General features: G+C 45.5%; 1 protein-coding gene across 1 annotated transcript in view; it reads right to left on the reverse strand.

Moving 5' to 3' along the window:
• Positions 1-894: 894 nt before the first annotated feature.
• Positions 895-20856, reverse strand: part of GALNT17 (polypeptide N-acetylgalactosaminyltransferase 17) — a 218396-nt gene continuing 198434 nt past the window's right edge. The window contains exons 7-11 of the mRNA XM_075032433.1: positions 18761-18946; positions 15144-15281; positions 13794-13889; positions 3706-3873; positions 895-3047 (exon numbers count right to left, since the gene is read on the reverse strand). Coding sequence (XP_074888534.1) covers positions 2919-3047; positions 3706-3873; positions 13794-13889; positions 15144-15281; positions 18761-18946 — 717 coding nt within the window. The 3' untranslated portion in view covers positions 895-2918. The remainder of the gene's footprint in view (positions 3048-3705; positions 3874-13793; positions 13890-15143; positions 15282-18760; positions 18947-20856) is intronic.

Below are 20856 nucleotides of genomic sequence, written 5' to 3' on the forward strand. Positions count from 1 at the left end.
CCAGTGAGAACGGGCAAACCCCCTCAGCAGGGTTTCTGCCCCACCTGAGGGTCCTGGAGCAAAGTGTTCTTTTCCACCGTCCCCTTCCCTTTGCATATTCAGGTATTTGTTTTCTTTATGGAGCATGAAGGAAAGGCATTTCTGAACCTTAATATTTTAAAGGACCGAAGAGCCCACCACCACAGGATCCTCATCGCCAGGTCGTCTTGTGTTGCCAGAGGGCAAGCTCCCAAGCACACGTATATCACCTCCAACAGGCAGCACAAATGCCACTGGCAGCTGGAGATGCTCAGCGGTGCACCCCGCTTCTGCCAGGGGCTGCTGCCTCCCAAGCGGAGCTGCACGGACATCCCAGAGTGACTTTGGCTGACAATCCGATACGTTAAATAGAGCAAGTCCCTCCTGCCTGGTGGCTGAAGCACATCCTGCCAATTATGGTAGCCAAGGTGTAGCCCCACATTCATTTCTGCTGCCGGTGACAGGGACAGAAGCCTCCAGCAGCTGAAGCAGATGGAAGGCTGGGGGCGGTGACACCTTATACCACCACAATTAAATTTGACAAAGCCCATCTGTTGGTGCCCTGAGCACTGGCAGGACTAGAGCTGAACTGGGAACCGTGATTTATAGCACAGGCAACATCCAAGGGCTTTTTGGTTATTTATCCTGAAACATGCAGGCTTTTCCCAACACTAAACAATACGTGGCTTCCACTGATGACTGACAGCAAAATGATTGCTCAATTAAAGGGCATTTTACCATTTTGACCATTAGCTGTGAAGTCTCAAATCCCCCAGACTTTCCTGGAGTCCGCTTCAGCAGTAAATTGCTCTACTTAGAAGGCAGCCACAAATGCAAAGGGAAACATGTCATGCATCTAAAGACATTGTAATCATATTGGTTTTTTAAGTGCTAAAATTTATTACACAAGAGATGATGCAACAGCGAGTAAGAGAGCAAAATTCTACATTGACTCCCTACTTTGCAATTCAGGACAACTAAGAGGTTTTACTTCATTAAGGAAGGCAAGGGAAAAAAATCAGAGACAACCCCAATGGATGAGGAAGTCTTGTCAAGCCTAAACGAACAATCAGTCCTATGTGACGCTCATTGCTGTAGAAGGAACAATGAAACGTATCTGCTTCTGTTCAATAAATTACTAAAACATCAGTTATAAACCTGCTGCATGGCATTGAAAATTAAACTCATTAAACATCCAGGTAGCTTCATCCTGATGCAAATGGAAGACAGGCATGGGTGCTCTGCAGCAAACAACTCTGTGCACATCCCATCTTTGGGAAACGTATTTACATGTACATCTCATATATTAATATATTTTAGTGCACCCTAGCCAGAGGGCAACCAGAAAGAGTATTATTCTGTGAGAAGGACAGGAGATTGGCTGGCTTCTCCTCTCCACCGAGCGAAGCCTGTATCCACCCATTAGTCTAGCATCCATGTAAAGGAACTTTGCAAGATGTTTCCCTTTTCCAGGTAGCCAGACATCAGGACCCCAAACCAACAGTCTCCCATGATGGCTGGGTAAATTTGGTAGCCAAGATTACTGTGGGCCAAAAAAAGCAGGTGAGATCGCCCCACCATATTAACAAGCCTCAAGTGACTTCAAGGTCAAGAATTTCAGCTAAACCGCCATTAAATGGCCTCTTGCCCTCCCTCTCCCTTCCTTACATAGCTCATGAAGGTCTGTTGCAACACACACTGTTTGGGGTGGACCTTGACCACAGTCACACTCTGACCAGGCAAGATAGGTATGCTTGAGCCTCACGAAGAGAACACCACTACAAAGTTACAGAGACTACCATTATTGATGTCTTCGTTCAGAGCAAGGATGCCTTAAAAACAAACACCATAGCCTCCACAGGAAGGAAGCCCAAACAGGACCTTCTCTTGCGTTACCTGCTCTCAGCCTGTTGCACACACCAACGCATCCATCCTCGCTTCTACAAGAAAAGAGCAAAAAGGGGCAAAGGTGGGTCTCCAAGAGGACAGTGCAAGGCCAATGGCCCCGCTGGGAGGGCAAGGTGGATCTGCAGCTCCCCAGGCTCCCATGGGGCAGGAAGCATCCTGCAAGCCTTACTCACCATGCGTGAGTCCAACTGACACCCAAAAGGGCAGGCAACTGCCCAGACAGGCAGACATCTGAGGCCTTTTCCAAGGAGAACGCTTTTGGGGTCTCCATGGGAGGGACTGGTGCTGCATGGGGCTGCCTTGGCCAACAGCAGTGCATGGGTGATGGAGAGGGGGCAATGGGAGATCAGTGTTTTTATTCAATAGGATTTTGTTTGATGAGATCTGTGATTAAGGGTTGGAAAGATCCATGGGAGCTACCAGGGTGAGCTTTGCCTCTCCCAGACTGAAGAAAAGGGCTGCTGGATGAAGGGGGAAGAAAAGGAAAAGAGAGACAACACCTAGCAAAACACCACATCTTTCAAACTCAGCTCATTTGGGGCTTGGCAACCTTTTCCCCTCACAAGCACGTAAGTTTTCATGCTTGCCAGGCAGATATATCCAGGATCTCTCAAGTCCGATCATGGTGGAAACCTACCTGGCCCTTTGGGAGAGCTTGGGGTTGTCTGGGAAAGCAACAATTCCCTGTCAGTAAAATGCTCACAAGACTGCATGAGCTTATTACAGTCATTCCAGCAGAAATAAGTGGTACCTTTTAGAGTGCTTGCCAGAAGAAAATAGCAGTTCTGACCCAATTTCACACAGTTGGAATCAGCTGTGGGAGGCTAATATACAATAAAAATAAAAAGACACAAATGCCCATTTCCCCCATGTCCTCTCCTAACAACATGAATAAAGCTCTGTTTTGATATTTCGTCCCTTCCAAAGGAGTCCAGTCGGATCAGTCCAAGTCAGCTGTGTTTCAAGTCAAACTCCTCTGACTCTTCTACCTTTTACTTAATAAAATTTTTAATTGTCCACCTTTGTCCTGTGCAGCTGCGAAGAATCAGATCAATGCCAGCCATTCCCCTGTTCTCCACTTCCAAGCATCGTCCTGTTCCCTTGTTCAGGATGGCACCGTTCTAAAATGAAAGGATATGGAGAAAATATTAAAAAAATTAAAGACAGGGGTTGCCTGCAAAGCAAGTCAGGACCATGCACTGCCCAGGAGTGCAGCTGTGTCCTTGTGCATTGCTGGAAAGTGCACAGCACTTAGCTGGGTGGTAATGCAATTCAAACAATAAAATAATTGCTAAAGTAATCAATGTGAATTGAATGAGCAACCTTTATCACTGACATAATCCCTAACACATGGATCCCTAACACATCAGCAACCAAAGGACATCTCTAACCTTTAAATAGCATGGCTGCACCCCTGAGTTAGGAAGATGTGACACTTCTGTAGAATGTATATTATTTACACTCTGCTTTGGGACAAAAGTACCGTGTTTTCATGTATTTCACCATACGTTAGCTGTACAAAACAAAGAAATCTGGAAGTCATCGGCAGACATACACCTGAGGGTATCAGAAAGGGAAACTTCTACTGGATATTGTCCTAAAATACTGTCCCTGCCCCTGATCCCTCTTAACCTTTTCCGTCTACCTGAGGACCTGGCACCTGCTGTTGCATGGGACCATTTTGTCTTTGTCCCGCACTGTCTCACACCAAAGACGATGTGGCATTGCCCACTGTTTGGGAAGCAGAGGAGCAGCATCAATGGCAGACCCGTAACAAACCTGTATGAAATTCCAGCGCTTATGGAGGCTGCTCTTGACCTTCTCACAATCAAGGAGCTGAGGGAAGCGGCTTTTCACATTATCCACAAGGCAGCGGGTATCGGGTAGAAGAGTCGTGGTCCCAAGGGCACCGAGATGAAGGAATCCCTCCTTGGTATAGCGTGCAAGCTGGGGGACAGTAAAGGAGAAGAAGATGACCATCAGTATGTCCGGAGCATCGTTAAAAAGCAATAGAGGAAAGGACAAGTTTGCAGAGCCCCAGGAAAAACATCTGAGGATGGTGCACAGAGAAAGTAGAACTGACAAGAGGGAAAAAACTAACTTTCTCCAGCCTTTTTTTCTTGTTGTTTTGGTGTTTTTTTGCAGATGCAAGTGAGAGCACAGAGGAGGGATAAGAACAACTCTGAGCTTTAAACCCATCACAGGGCAGACTTCTCCAGCCTCCTTTACGCCTGAACACTCTGTAGGTTGGGGCAATGGATGATTTCCCCCGGTTTTCAGCCGGAGCCAGCTAGCTTGGCTGGTCATGCTGGCCCAGCCTGTGGCTTCTCGCGTGCTTGGCAAGCCAGCCTTGCTTTGGCCTATTGCATTGGCAAATGATGCTGCTGGTGTGTCTGGCACAGCCCTCCAGCAACTCCAACTGCTGCCGGGCAGCAACATCAGCCAAAGGGGGCCAATATATAATTGGCCCCATTCCCCAGGGACACAAGCCCAAATCTCCCCCACAGTTCAGCACTGAAGCAAAGGCTCAGGATTGCAGCTAACCCCTGCAATGCCCCCGCATCCAACTGCCCAGTGCTCCCAGGGCCCCATCTCAGCTGCCAGGGAGATGCAGGCTGGGAGAGCATGGGGCAGTGCCGATGGTCTCAGGGACACTGGGCTGGCAGCGTGCAGCTGGCACCTAGACTGGTCTGAGACAGCCCTGCCGTGGCGGCAGAGCCACACACAGGGGGCTCCTCCATTTGCAGTGTGTAAGGAATTCTACCAAAATATTTCCCTAAACATATTTAAATTCAGGAGTGAAAAGAGATGAATGACAGAGGCCTGCCTTTTATAGTTCAAGGGAAAGATATACACAGCTGCTTATTTAAATTATGAATCAATCCATTATCTAGCAGACAAATAAGGAGTATTCAGCACATTAATTAACTGAGCATATCTGTGACCCAGTTGCTTAAAAGAGACAGTAAATCACACTGGGAGTTCGGGTTATCTTGGTTAGAATAATTAAACGTTGAAAATCAAGTTAAAACAATGTAACAGGGTCCAAATCCAGCTAGTAACCACAGATACAGTTATGGTGCTTGTAGCCAATTTTGCCTTCCCTCCGTGATGCTGGTTGCAGGTATAGGTGTGCTGAATCCTCCGGCTGGCCCCTGTGCTGCCCAGCTGCCTCGGGACAGGTGCCTGGTGTGCTTTGCTCCCAGCTGCTGGTGGAGTTACACTTTTAGCCAACGTCTTGTGTATCAAAGCAAGACCTCCCCTACTTTACATCTCACCAAGGTCCATTTGCCAACGGTATCCACCCCCAGAGGTGGATTAAGCTGCGGTACGAATGCAAAGAGGTGCATGCGTGCTGATACTGGCATGGGGCAAAGTACAGTACCGCAGTACAGTACCTGCTCTTCTGCCCCCCAAATCCCTTTGCAAACTGGTGCAGAAGAGTACATATCGCTTTAGCTTTACAGTAAATCCCCCACCAAAGTGCTGTGCTGGCGCAGCAGGGAGGGAAAGGAGGGCAGCCTCCAGAGCTTAAAGCCATACCCATCATCACCTCCTCCTCCCACCGCTTCACTGTCTCCCTCAGGCGCGGGGTGCCTGACTGCAGGACAGGGATCCTATCCACCACCAAGCTCAGCTCACGCTGTGCCGGGCTCCCAGCAAGGGAGCTGCCCGGCGCACGAGGCTGGAGCAACCTGGGAATGACTCCCTGGGCATCTCCAGCCCAGCTGAAGGCTCAGATTCATATTATTTGGTTTTAGTAGTTTGATGTTTTGATGAGCCAAGCCTTGAGCGAGATGGTGCTCTCAGCCTGACAGAGTGTTTTTAACCAAGCAACTCATCTGAATTAGTATTTGAGCACCAACGCAGAGGATGAGGCTGCTTGCCTTACAAAAACAAAAGAGTTATATAAAAAGGAAAAGACAAAAAAAGACAAGCCCTCTCCATGACAGACGGAAGAAATCATCCAGAGGTCCCAAAGGGGCAGTGCAAGTTATGCTCCTTCTCCTGTTTCCGAAATGTTTCCTACCTTGTACATAATTAGTGTGCTAGACACTTTTTTTGTGATGTTTGGCAGCTTGTTTTCAGACAGTTGGCCTAATGCCCACAAGGCAACATGATTTCTGTTCTTACATGTTATCGCCTAATGTGGTGGGAAAAATAAGTAGAGCAAAAATCAAATCTTTCCCAAGGAAGGGAGCAGGGCCGGGGCTGCAGGGAGACAAAACAAGCTGAAAATCAAACACGGGTATTATGAAAAATGCATTAAGTGCATCTATTAGATGTGTCATCTACTATGTATAATAACCAGATAAATAAAGCCCCGAACACGCATCTGGATCTCGCACGCTGCCTAATCCCTGATCTACTCTGCCGAGCGCAGCGGAGCCTCAGCAGCAGCCGTTGCAGCCTTCAAGCCTGCCCAACTATCAGACTTGAAAGTGATTTTTCCCAAAAAATCCCGTCTAATTCGCAAGTGCAAGCTCCACTGCACTCCTAACACATTTATGAAATTCTTTTCTTTTGGGATATTTTGCCTTTGATGTCTTAATTCTTCTTTTGTTATTTTGCTCCTCTCCAGAGTAAGCCGGGGGTCTCAACCACAAGGTGACAGCGGGGGTGAAGCACTCAGGTAAATGGGAGTCCTGCGGTGAAGCACAGATCCTGCTACCGCTGGGTTTTTCTTGCGTGATAAAAAGGAAGAAAATACGGAGCAGAGGCTGACGTTTGAGATGGCCCCACAGGTAGCTGTGGGAGCGTAGCTGCAGCCTGGCTGGCAGTTTCTAGGATTTGCCTGCTAAGAGAAGAGATGGGAAGCACCTCTGACTCATCACCACATAGTGCATTGACCAACGTTTTAAAGAGCAGCTCCAGACAGTGGGCTTGTGTGAGACCTGAGCCTACCTTAGAAACTGAAGATGCCATACAAATGCTTTATAATATCAGTGTATTACACATGCTGTTACTGAAACCTTCTGAGTGGTTGCAGCTATTCACCAACTCAGCATTTTGAGCAAACTTGCCCACTTCAATGTGGCCAGCACAGGCCCAGACAATGATCTCTGAGAAAGGTGGTTGATGAGAACCGATGCTTTGGCTATATATGAAAGTTGAGCGAACAAGATGTAACAGTGAGAGGCTTCTACAAGTGCTCATAGGGATATTCAGCATCAGTGCAAAATACCCCTGGGGTAATACTGCTCCTTGGCTCAGGGGAGCACAAGAAGGGCCTGCCATGAGCAGGATTTCAATATGCTCCTTCTTTGGGCACTGTGTTTGGGAGTCTCGGCGACATAATTGTCTAAAACCTGTCCTCTTGCCCAGGAGCGTATCTGATCCACCTGGCACCACCTGAACAGTCTGTGCTCTTCCCCTCTCCTCCTCATCATCACAGCACAGCCAGGTAAGCTCTTCCCACAGGATCCAGGAAGGCCCTTCCACCAAATGTTCTCCTGTTGGACCGCATTGGTTTTCTCCTCTCAGATGTGTCCTAAGGATTGTCCCTCCTGCTCTTCATTCTTTCACTGCTGACCACCCTAAAAACGTTGCCTACGTCAGAAAGTGCCTGAACAAGGCTACTGCCTCGGAGATCCCATGGTTGCTTTGCCGTCACCAATGATTTCCTCACACAGTCATCATGGTGCTTAAAGATAATAAAAGTTTGTCTTTTTTCAAAGGAAATTATTTCATTGATGAAGAAGGTGGTTTTGCCAAAGTGGAGTCCAGTCACAGGAAGTTATTGACAGCCCACGTCACATAACCTGTTAAATCCACTGAGCATGTAACGAAACTATGTTTTCCTGTCTTTGTGGAAAGGCAAATCACTGAAGTTATCTGAGTCTAAATTCTGCTCTCTTGCCCCCTCCCCAAAATATATCTTTATCTTTAAAGTGACCTGTCCTACGTCTCAGTGCCTGCTAAGCAGGTTTGTCAGCCTCCAGAAAGCAAACCAAGCCAGGCACAAGCTGAACAAATGGTGAAGGATACAGCCAATCCAGCAGAAAAAAGACAAACACAGAGGTACCAGACTGAAGAAACGCCTGAAGGAATCACCCAGCCTGGCACAGAACAAGAAACAGAGGGAAAGACCAAGAGAAAGGACCAGAGAAAACCAGTTTAAAAATATTAACAAACTAACCATTTAAAAGTGGTTAATATTGATGAGGTCTTAAACCCCTTAATCAATATAAGTGGCCCAAAGCCACATCCCTAGACAGAAACACTGATTCACACCCACAGCCTCTTACGAACACCCTTCCAGGTGAAACGCATCCTGGGTAAAACTGCATGTTGCAAAGTCCCCCACCTTCAGGTACCACTCTGGGGAGCTGATTTGCCTGGGGGGACCCGCAGCCCCCACTGATGCCGGGAAAGCGGAGGGGCGCACGGCCGCACGCGTGCCTGCGGCATCGCTCACGCTGATCTCCCACCGGCAAACTTGCACCACCAATACATCTTCTTTGATTATTGTTTCTGGCTGGCTGCATCTCAGGGATGGGAGAAAGTTAATTAGACATCTTAGCACCTGGGAAATAAAAGCCTTGATGACCTTCATTGACTCTATTGGAAAATAATTTAGGGTTGTTTAGCTTCCTTTCTGCACTGAGCAGATCATCAATTAGCAACAATAAGTAAAGCGTACAGTATTTTCTTTTTAACACAATTTAATCTGATGTGCTATTTTGTCACCCTTGATACTGCTGTGTCCCAGATGATCTCAGTATTGATGGTTTTGTCCTCAAGTTCTGATGCTTAAATGGGCAAAACATATTTTATCCTATAATTAAATGAAATGCTCTGCTGGGTGAACATTATCTTAAGTTTTATAGTATTATAGTGCTTTCTATCACCTTAATATATCACCATAGTTCTGTCACTCCAATGAGGTATTACTATATTATTAGTGTAATACATCATTACGGCAAGGTGTTTTCATGATGTATTGCTGAAAAGATGAAGCCATCAGGAAGAAAAAAAATCCACAAGCAGGCTCAATATAATTACAGGATAAAAGGATACTTCATCATGATATCTGATAATGATTTGACCTGGAAGTGAATGAAAGCAGGGAGAATGGAAAGCTAAAGGGAAAACAAGAGAAAAAACAAAATTTTCCTCTACTGATAGATGTTACAACAGAGGTGCTGTGAGCAAAAGCCAAGATTTCATCTGCATTCAGCGCTAGGTAAGGGATCCATCGCACCTGACTGCACCCATCTGAATGCTACACGCTTACCTTAAACTGAATGGCAGTCATCAGTAGAGAGAGCAGAAACTCAAGACATGATACAAGCTGCCCTGCCTTGAACGGGACAAATCTCTCCCCTTCTCCCTCTCTCTGCATTGGGCTGCTCATCTACAGCTAGGCAGCAGCCACAGCGGACGGTAGCATGGTGTGGGGATGGACTTAGAAAGAGTGAGGACTTCCAACAAAATCCCAGCTTTACCTGGCATGGCAGGGAACAGGACCCGCGACACAGCTGTTCTTGCATGAGGAAAATGCCAGCAGGGAGCCTACACCTCACCCTCGCTCGATGCAGCTGAGGAACCTGCTCCTTAATTGTGAAATGCATTTAAAGGAGTATGGCTGGGCCATAGGATCAAAGAGAGAAGTGGAGATTTTAAGAGACCACATGCACATTGAGCACAGGCACCACTGTGTGTGCTTTTGGATGCTGAACAACTCAAAAGGAATTGCAATTTCTTGTGTTTTATATATATAAAACAAAGCAAGCTATTTTAACAAAGTGTTTATATTACTTCTAATTATATTCTCAGCAATAGATTACAACATGCAGCCCATTAATTAAATAGTAGTAGTGGAAGTCCAATTTCTTTTGTGCAGCACCCATGCTTCTGCAAAAGGGTAATTTCAAAGCTTCTGCACTCACTGATAGCTACTTTTAAAAAGCATTTTCAAGGAGTTAAACTAATTGCATGTATCACGAAACAAAGGAACTGCCAAGAACTGGCTCTCAGCTGGAGAGGGAAGGGACAATGTGGAGGTGGAAGGAAAGAAAAGGAAGAAAAATCTGTGCTGAGCTTGTGCAACAGGTGAGCTGAAGGGAGCCAGCAGCACTGCAACGTTTGACTTCAGAACATCAGGTAGGAAAAGAAAACATTGTTAAGTTTAATCACAAAAACAGCTGAGGAAAAAAATAAATAACCTGCTTTTAGCCATTCATCTTAAAGCCCAGTGTTAGCAGACAATGTCAGGCTAATTCAGTTTCTCTTACTATAATGCACTTAGAGGTTTAAGTTTCCATCCAGAAAGTCCAAAATGCAGTTTGTGCCATTTAAGAAAAAAATTGTGTGCATTTAAGCAACAGCTAGGTTATATTTAGCAGTGACTCCATCAGCCACAGTTGACTGATCTTTGTTGAAAGGCAAGGATAAACCAAAGTGAGATTTGACTCTACCCTGAAGGACTCCTGCAGCTGGTTCCTAGGCTCAGGTGGCTCCTGAAGTTTGCAGTTCAGGCTCAGATGAGCTTTAGGATTACTTAGTCCTGGTGAGCCTGGATAGCCCAGGGTGAATATATTGTGAGAATAGGCTCTTTACGCATTCCCATCACTTGAACTATACATTTTTTTTTTTAGCTGAAAATGAACTTCCTTGAGCATCATCGACCCCAGATACTCACTAAGGCTGCCACAGCATTACATCCCCATTGGGCTCCATCTCAATCTTCAGCTCATCCTCATGCCAATGAGGGTCATTTTGCATGTGTTTAAGTCATATTTGAGGCCTGTGATAGAACAGAGAAGTGACATCCTGTCTTGCTAAGCCCTGATTAATGCAGGTTTTTATCCAGATTTGATGAGCTAATCCTCAAGACATGACAAAAAAGTCAGATCTTGTCTCAGGAAAGCTACCAGGAATGGGATCACATGTTCCCAGACCCTAGGGAACAGCTACAAGATTTTGCTGTGAATTCTAATATGTTTTTCCCACCTGAAAAACTGCAGCTGGGGTACCTCCCTCCCTCGTAAAGACCTCCTCCTACATACGGGCTGCATAAGCACCTGTGAAGGAGCTAGACTGACATTATCTGCCATGACCAATGAATTAAAGAAAGTTCTGTTTTCAAGATTGCTTACTTATCTCTGGTATTCACACAGGTATTCAATATTGGGGTATTCAAAGAAAGACACCCAAATCCAGGATGGGCTACAACCCATCATGGGCTCAAATGCAGCTGGAGCCAGCAAACCAGTCTCAGCAGTCTCTGTCTGAACTGGAAAGCTCTGATGCTTAAACTGGAAATCTGCTTAATAAATAAATTACCACAAATAAGCTGGGAAACCCTACTGTCTGGTGAGGCACTTTTCTTCCTCACCCTGCTCTCCTTTCCGATTCATGGGAGAAATTTTCACAGGCAGGGTTTGATTATGCAAATACCTGCAGGTACTTAATGGGATGGTCTTTTTTATGTTATATTTCACAGGTTTGGTCTTAATGAATACAACCGCAGTGCTGAGCTTTCTTCTGTAACATCATGAAGGAACCAGAAGTTTCCCCTCTCCATAGCTGCACGGAGATCCCAGTGACCCTGGAGCAGAGGTACAGGGCAGGCTTACAGAGCTCTTGGGAGCAGGAATTCAACCACTGATGTTGAGCGTTTCTATGTAATTTATGCACTTCTGGGTTGAGATGAAGGTTTGATACAGCAGCTTGCCTTTGATGGTACATTGCTGTGTCACCTGTGCTGCTTCATCACAGCAGTTTGCTGTCGTGCAGTAATTTTAACAGGACTTAGGTGCTCACAACACTTTAGACATGTGGTCCTGCCCATCCAGCAGTTCTCAGCCTAAACCCCGTGTCATCTGCCAGCACTGACAGCTCTGGTTTGGGGTCATGATGTTAAAATAAGCTGTTGGAAGGCACGGCCAATGCCAGAGTAATAAACATTATGATGCCAAGACAGAAAACAGTGGAAAGACAAGCCAGGGCTGCCTTACCGGGTAAGGGAAGAACACAGCCCATACAGCACAGCAACCAGAATATGTGCAATGAGAGGACAGGTCTTCCCTAAAACAAGCAAAGGCAGATTGTTGTCCTGCAAATAAAAAGAAATCTCTGTAGACACCTTAAACTTACCTAACTCAGCATCTGGGCACAGCTCGGATGGGATTGTCTCACCTAAGTTCCCTCAATCAATGTTAAGCTTCCAGTGTAAGACTCATCCTCTTGGCAATGCAGAGCGACAGGAAGGACCTACCCCACCATGCAAGGTGCCATGGGTCTCCTGTGGCACATCTTGCCTTCTTTTGAGAGAATGTGGATGATGGCTTCAGCCTGGAAACCTGGCATTCAGACAGCTTTTAGGTACAGTTTTGCCCCAGTTTCTAGGCAGATCAGTAGATGCAACCCCTTCAGCACAGATGTGGCTGATCCAGAGATGGTAACAGGGAAAAATTTCTGAGTCTGGCAATGAGCACGGACTTTTCAACAAAGAGAAAAGAAAAGCAACAGAAGAAACAGCCTTGTCACAGAGGAGTTTATCCCTGTTTCCATCCATTGCCACTACACACTGTGCAAGCACAGTGATGGTAGAGCCCATCATCCGCAACCTCCCTGCCTTGGCTAAATTTCCGATATAGGTAGCCAGTGCATTTACATAGGAAATGCAAACAAAAGCAGGAGACTGAAGTCAGATACATACATCAAATCCTGATGATAGACACCCAGGGCCTCACTGGATAAAGCTAAAATGCCAGAAGAACAAGTGCTGCTACTCTGTGGCTTTAGGGAGGTCAGGCATGATTTTGGTAATGAAAGAAAACCTAAAAATCACATTGTAATTCTTGAAAACCCCATGTGTCTATCATAAGATGGCCATTCTGCTCCCAGATCTAAAGGGTAACTTGTATTTTCTCCTTCAAGATCATAGGGGAGAAGGACATTGTGCTAAGGGATCTGCATGATGAGATGATGACCGCTAGGCATACAGAAAGAAAACCACAAAGGAAACCACAGGATTTAGGCAAAATACTGTAGTGAGGATACGGGCAAAGATAAGAGAGAAACAGACAGGAAAAGTTAGTGGGGAACGGGGTAAATTATCCCTAGAGCTGCAGATCCTCAAAGTCCAGCTTAGAGTCTGCCGTTGTTTTAAAAGATGCCAGCAGTGACAGAGCTAGTGTTGTACCCTATTTTGTTCCAACTCTATGGCGATCGAACCAGCAGCATTCCCATGCTGCTTTCTTCTTAAAACACGGTAAGAGATGAAACTACAGAAGACGATGAATTAGTTCATCATCACTAACTTTCAGTATTTGACACATCCACTAATCTTCTAAAAGATATGAGATCTAGAGTGAATCTTGGAATGATGATTTTTAATCTAGAATAAGCTTAAAATTAGGATAAGAAGCTTTTGGGTTGCTCCAAAACTTTTGGAGAGGCAAAAGGAGTGCTAGAAAACTAACGCTATGGTAAATCCCAGCCAAGCTGAAATGGCTAATTATCATCCTGTTAAAAAGAACTATTTGTTTTCTTTACCCAGTCGGTATGTTTTTACTCTGCTGGGTGAAAGAGAAAGGAAATGTCTTAAAATGCTCTGCTTGTGTACGCTCTGCTCTGCTCATTGGCTATTTGCTTTCAGTATTATTTACCCTCGTCTGGAAGATTTTTTCAAATTACGCTTTTACTTGCAGCTCTGGCATGATTATGGTAATCCAGAAAATAGCTACTCTACGAGTAGCTGGAAAAATGCACCTTTATATCTGAGGTATTTTTAACAAGAAGCTGGGCCTTATACATTTGAGAGTGAAGCCAACAGACATGTTGCATATCCATACTCTGTCCTGTGCCGGGTACTGCCTGCTCCCGGTGTGCGCAGTCCCAGCAGAGTAACCCCTCACCTGCGGTCCCCAGCCATGGCATGGGTACAATATGGCTGTGTGGTTCTCCTGCGGGCCCTGGTCAAGGCAGACGTCTTTCGCCTTGTTGTTTCGAAGCTGTAAGAAATAAAAAGTGCGGAGTTATATGGCCCTGTCTCTTTGGAAATAAGCAATAAACTGATGCGCAGCAATGTCTCTAGCCTCTCTTGCTATAGAAAGAATATACAGTGCTCTATCACTAGGCATAATCAGGCAGAGAAAGGTTTAGTGTGCCATATGTTTTCTTTAAATACAGGGTCTAATGATGACTGCTTTTATATAATAATCACCATTCAAAGGAGCCAACTTCCTTGAACAGTTTTCTTTGTATTTGGTCATGTGTGGTGGTAACAAACATATTTTTAGACTGCCGTCAGCATGTTGCCAGGAGCCTGAAATCAATGCAGAATCACTTGTATTTCATCGAAATCTCAAAGTGCTCAACAAGGCAGGGAAAAAAGTCCAGCTAGCACAAGGAGCCCATTCAAATAGTCACAGGGATGCAGGAAGAGACAGAGAGATGGCAAACCGGCCATCAAGTACTGAAAGACACACTTCAGAGGGAGCATGGAAGTGCTTCGTTCATGCTACAAAGCCAAATGGCTGCTGAACCCCAGCCACCAGGTCTGTTAACGCAGAGCTGTCCTCTCTCCAGGCTCCCCACGTAGGGCAACTGCAATAATACCTCTGAAAATACTACTTTGGGGGAGGTTTTAGCATGAAGGCATTAAGTAACGTTGATAATAAATCTTTCTTAAAATTAATGCCCATCTGGGGTGCTCGGGCTGTGCTTCAAGAAGCCTTCTCAAACTGCCACTATTCCATGAGACCTATTGGAACAGAGTATTCTTAGTTCCCATAAATGCCTGTTTTTATATTCCCAGTATGGTCTCAAAGCCAACAGAGATTGAATTAAGTCTCCTTACTTTATCTCATCCTTAAGCTGTTGTGACAATTCACTGTATCCTACAGAGGCCTTGTAAAGAATTAGGCTGAATTTCAGTCAAAGGGTTTTATAAGATGACTACATATTAAAAATATACATACAGCTGCTTAATCCATGGAGTCAATGCATAATATAGATAATTTTCTGTCAATTCAGTAGATGAGGTATTAAAATATTTTACTGTATATGGTCTCCAAGATCAGAAATAAATCCCCAAATAGTTTTTTAGAAGAAACTGTGAACAGATTTATAAAAATTTATATATAATTATACAGAAATAGTAGGTTCTGATTCACATTCCTCTCCTTTGAGGCTATTTCTCATCAGAGACTCAGCAGCTGTAAATATTACCAGTTTGATCTAAGGGACTGCTCAGCCTTAATTACCTCGCCATAAGCAACAGTGTTGTTGTATCTTCTCATTTCTGGATAAACATGGTCCAGGTACCACTGGAAATTTTTACACTTCAAGCTCTTCCTTAACGCTTTTCTCTCAGAAACATCCCCAATGTCAATACCTGGATTCTGAAAAATAAAGACACAGCAGGTCACTGAACAGATACTCTTAAAAAAAATTTTAAAAGAGAGTATTTCACTGATGTTTGGTATCACTTCCAAGCTGCCTGGAAACTGCCAACAGCTGAGTAACTCCCAGCAGAGGCCATGCCAGGGAATTTTAGCATGTGTGCCCAAGCTGAAATCATCCTCACAGAAGTCAGAAGGAAGACTTGGGTTGCACAGCCACAGCGAGAAGGAGATATGTACATCTCTCACAGGTTTTGAAGGCATCCTTGCAATGGCCACCAGACTGATGCTGGACGTGTTTTGGTCCTGGGAGGTAATTTAGAAGAGAGAACCCAAATGGAGAAGAGAATGTTTTGGAGGAAATACGAGAAGTGCAGCGTTACAGAGGTGAATCTTCTCACTGATGCCCCTGGGCTTTGAATCCATTTGAGAAAGACTGAATCTGCCAGTTTTTAAAAGATCTCACCTCCCTTTAAGTACTGATGTACAGGACTACCAGAAGAGCTTAACAGCAAATGTACGTCAGGATTTAAAAGAGGGTCACGTGCTGAATCCTGGAAATGCAAATCCCTCACTGTGCATTGAGCACCAAACCCCTTCCCCTTACACACCAATGGTGTGTGACCCTACTAAGAGGCAATGCAGAGGACAGCACAGTTAAAAGGTATAAAATGGGGGGTGAGAGGTGGGAGAAAAGAAAAAAAAAAGAAAGGTTTAAGATTCATACATAATAGAGGCAGATAGCTAAGAATAAAGGATAAAAATCACAGGAGAAGAGAAGTTGAGGCTGAACCTCAGAAAAACCTCTTGACAATTTGGACAATTATGTGGTGAAATAGTCTCCCTGGAGACATAGAGGAACCCCACTGCTCAAGCCAATTTAAAAGCAGAAAAAGCTACAATATCTGTCCCCGAAGGAACAATCTTACAGGAGCTGGGAGCCGGGGCTGAAGAGAGCTGTCCCCCTTTAACCTTTTATTCCATTACAGAATTTGGGGAACTAATGCAGCAGCCAGATGAAGGAAACCAAAGGCACACTGCAGCCCCTTTTACTCTTTCCTACAGGTGTCTGTAGGAAATTTTAGCTCCTGCTCTTGTCTTTTGCAGTGATCATTAAATACAGCTGGAAAGCAATTTTCCATTACAATGCTTGTAATGATCTTCTAATGAATTATTCACTCTGCTTTAGAGAAGACACCATTTTAATAGGCAACTGGTAGCTGATCGGTAAAAATAAAGATGATTCAGTGTAGACAGGTAGGACAGGCTGAAATGTGAATGGGTGAGATGGGTCACAGAGCAAAGTGGGACCAGAAACCAGTCAGCACCTGAAATATTCAGTGCATGGGGTTTGGCTTGGTTTTGAACATAGTGGCATCGCAAAATAATGCAGTGTATATCCATAACCCCCTGCACAATATCACCTGTCAAACAAGGCTTCTCTAAAATTAAATCTCAATTTTACTGGTAAGACCTATATAAAAATCTCAAATTGTTTTTAGAGTAACCCAGATGTGTTTCCCCAGACCCACTCCCAGTGCCGATTCATGTGATGCTGCCTTTTCCAAGCTGTACAGGACCTGAGGCTTCCTGATGAATTTTAATCCCTTTTTGCCACGCTCCAAAGCTGTTCCTGAGCAGGAGCATGGTGCCTCACCTCTAAAAAGGAATCATCCTGAGGATTGGGGCTGAACCTGCAGTAATTTATGACCCCTGCCTACGGGCATTTGGATCTTGCAACCTGTTTTTAAGGGACACCTGAAATCACTCAGTCCTGCAGGCAACTCTCTGCTCCTCTGAACGCTTGGAGCAGTGCCCATCACAGCCAGTGCCCTCCTGCAACTCACTGGGTAAACAGCATTTCTCTCCATCTCTGTTCATCTATTTCTCAATAACAAACTAATCCAGGACTCCCCACCACCCCCAGGATGACAAACCAGCAGCACAGGCAGCTCATCGACCCTTCCCAGGTACCTGTTGTTCTCTAATGCAGTACAAAGTTGCGACTACTGCAGCTCTAAATGCCAGTAACTCTCCCTAGATGTAACCTTTCCTCAGAAAGCAGCAGCAGCTCATGTTTTTATGTTTTAATGTTTTCCAAAATGCCCCGGAGCACAGTGCTGCCAGCTGGGTACCCTGCCACAGCAGGATCAGGACCTCAGCAGCTCTTTGCAGGGGTGTGATCTGCAAGGTATGAATATTTTGTGTTTATTTTTAGCACCAGAAGGGTGGCTGTAAAGAACTGCTCACATAGGGTACGGCCACTTGTGGCAATGGTTTCTCCTTGCACTTCAACAGAGCAGCCCAGTTCTCACGCTTAAATAAGTACACTGCAAGTGGAGTGGCTGTCAGGGGGTTCTGCAGGGCACCCCGAATCCTCATCCCCCCTCATAACCTGGAGAGCATCACTGCATCCCCTCCTCACCACACCTCCTTCTTCTGGCAGGACCAGAGGCAGGAGATGGGGGGGGACTGGCCCAGCTGGGGGTGCTCCCAGTGCACTCCAGGCAGTGTTGAGAGCCAGAAAGCAGGAGATGCTCATGGGTTTCATCATTAGAGAGAACCTGCACAGAGACCGGAGCCCAAGCAGCAGCCTTGGACCGACATAAAGCCCTCCTGGAGCCTACAGAGCTTACACAGAAGTGCAGGGAATCACCTAGATAGGTCCACGTGCAGGATGTGTCCCCTGGGCATGGTCACTTTGTCTGGCTGGCAGGACACCAGTTTTCCAAAGGCGCGCCATGCTGTGATGTGGCAGGATTTACACGAAAAATAACATGTCAGATCTAAGAAAATCTAACCATTTCTGTGCAGTAATAAATAAAAACACCAAAGCTATTTAAAGAGAGTGTTTCTGGAGCACTTGCACGAGGCACTGCTGAGAGGGGAATCTCCTTCCGTGAGCCACTGACCTCCAATCCTTTACCTCTGAACACAGTTTCTAGGCGCTGATGGCCTCGACTTTCCCAACGCTGGGAAAGCAAACAGCCCAGGCACCCGGACCACGCACCGTCCGCAGTGAGCTCTGGGCAGCGACAGCATCTGTAAGCTGGGAAACCCGAGCTGGGCTGCACGCGACATGGACCTCCCCAACCTGCAGGAAAAAAGCTCACGCACTAACGATGCTGATATTAATAATCTTCTGCCAACTGACTTTACAGACAGACTCCATCTGCGGAGCAACGTCATGACATAAACTCACGCTGTGTAAACACTCAACGGGGAGATAAACACTACAATACAGGTTTAATTTTTAGAAATGAAAATAAAAAGGCTGATGTGAACAGTAGGAATTCCTCCAAAGTGTGCAGGTTTTGCAGCATCTCCATCAAAGCCGAGGGAGCTCTGCTGACTTCCACAGCTGGGGATGCGACCCAGGGTATTCAAGGCTCTGCTTCACCCAGGGGCACTAAATGCTCTATAATTCAAGTTTTTAACCCAATAAAACGAAGACTTAGGATAGGGTGCAATGGCCATACCTCCAGCGGCAGGTTCCACGCAATGTAGACGTGCCATTTATAGTCGTCCATCCACACCTCAGCCACCCGCAGAGCGTTGCGCTTGGTGTAAAAGCCAATGTTGTTGTTGTAGGGCTTCTTCTTGCGCTCGATGTGAGCCACCCTGGAGCAGGGCAGGACCTCCATGCTGCCACCACACAGCCACACCTGCAACACAACCACGCAACACCGTCAGCACAGGGCTCTGCTGTGATGCAAAGGGTCCACATATACATCAAAGAGGAAGAAGTGTTGGGTTTTGAGGTTTCTATAATATCCTGGCGAGCACAGAGCACCACATCATCTAGCCGGCAAGTGGAAACGCATGGCCAGGTTTGGTCTTTGCTCAACAGCGAGACACATAGGGAGAATTTAACCTGTAACCAGAGCAAAACACGTGTCAACTTTAGAGGGAACAGGTCTATATCCAGCAAGTGGTATTAATGCGTTGCAGGATCCAGTGCTGAGTTTACAGTGATGTTGCTGCTAAATAAAAAGGATTAGCAACTGGAATAGTTGAAACACTTGCAAGATCTCCTCCTGCAGAAGGGATGACTCAGTGAAACATATGGCAGGGACAGATTTCTCCCACTTGAAAACACTTGTTCATTATTTTTCTTTCACATGCTGTTTAAAATTCCCTTAAATCACAGTTTACAACTTAATAAAATCTTTTGCGATCTTCTTTTTATCACACAGAAAGGGAATTTGCAGAAAGACTTGCCATACCTTGGTTCTTCTCTCCCCGTTTGTCTTCACCAAGAAGTTATTTATCTTAATTAAAGATGCGTATCCAGGACACCAGGCACCAGGCAATCGTTACAAACACATATGCCAAACAGGCCTAATAATCCCAGTTTCGCCTGTTTTGCAGTCTGCTCCGCATTATCATTTTGCACAGTTGTTATAACACCCATCGTTTCTGGGATCTCTTCCAGACTCACCACTTTTTATCCCCTCTGCGTTCCCTAAATTTTACCCTGCTCAATACACTCTCCCGGCAGCACAGGGACCCTCCTGGCTGTATGAGCTGCCCTTTTTAATCTCTAAGCGGTGGGTTTAGCCCATCCAACGCTAGGCATGTGCACATCCCAAGCCCAGGTGACACAAGTAAGGGGCAATACAGCAGGGAAACATCTTCCCTTGGGGTAATCCTGCTACTCATGCTGTTCTCACTTCGATTGCTGCAGAATATAGGAGCCCACATCAAAAAAATCAGAGCCCCATTTTATTAGCTGGTGCATAAACATATAGCAAAAAAATCCCATCTTACTCCTGTTCTGCTGTTTGACCTTCCTGAACACTTTTAAATACAATTGCTTGCCTCCAGAGCAAATTCCGAGCTGATCTCTGAGACGAGGGACATGCCTGTCCCTCCTATCCAGCTGCAACCACGCTCGCCTCTGGCCAGCCAAGTCCACAAGGTCTGCTCGAAGTTTTGCAAGAGGCCACATGCTGGCAAAGCAAGTAAGAAGTGAACAAGGTAGTTCTAAAGAAAAACATACATATTTTTAAAGGAACATTCCCAAGGCAATAGTTTGAGAAAAACTGCCTGTGTTTCTTGCCTGCTCAGTTCTTTAGTTTCTCAATGTCTTGGTGAAATAGGAGCATCAAGCTCTGCCCTTGGGTGCTCCCAAAGCTGCTGGGCTCACCCACAGCGCTGAATAAACCTGCCAGTCCTGTAAGATCCCCAGCACCACCTGGTTTTGTAGTTTTGGGGATTTGTTAGGTTTTGCCCTGATTTGAGATCAGAACAATTATTTAAAAAATGTAAAAACCATGACGTAATTAAAATGTCATTTCCCAGCAAGTTTGCCTCTAACAGTAAAGATGCACTATTGCCTTTCCATGCTTCAGTTAAATAATTCACATGGCTTTATGCTAGACAGCTTTCCTAGATTTCTGGAATGTCTGTACAAACTATCTTGAAATGCACACATTGTAAAAACCTGAGAGAGAAAGTGTGTTGGGCATTGTGCAAAGGGCATTGGTTATATACGTATCCACAAGCCAGTTCCAGAGAGATCAATAAAAATGTAATTCAAAAAAGGCACTTATGCAAGGAAAGACCATACTTC

Source organism: Buteo buteo, chromosome 7 (genome assembly GCF_964188355.1).
Source record: "Buteo buteo chromosome 7, bButBut1.hap1.1, whole genome shotgun sequence".
Lineage (NCBI taxonomy): Eukaryota > Metazoa > Chordata > Aves > Accipitriformes > Accipitridae > Buteo > Buteo buteo.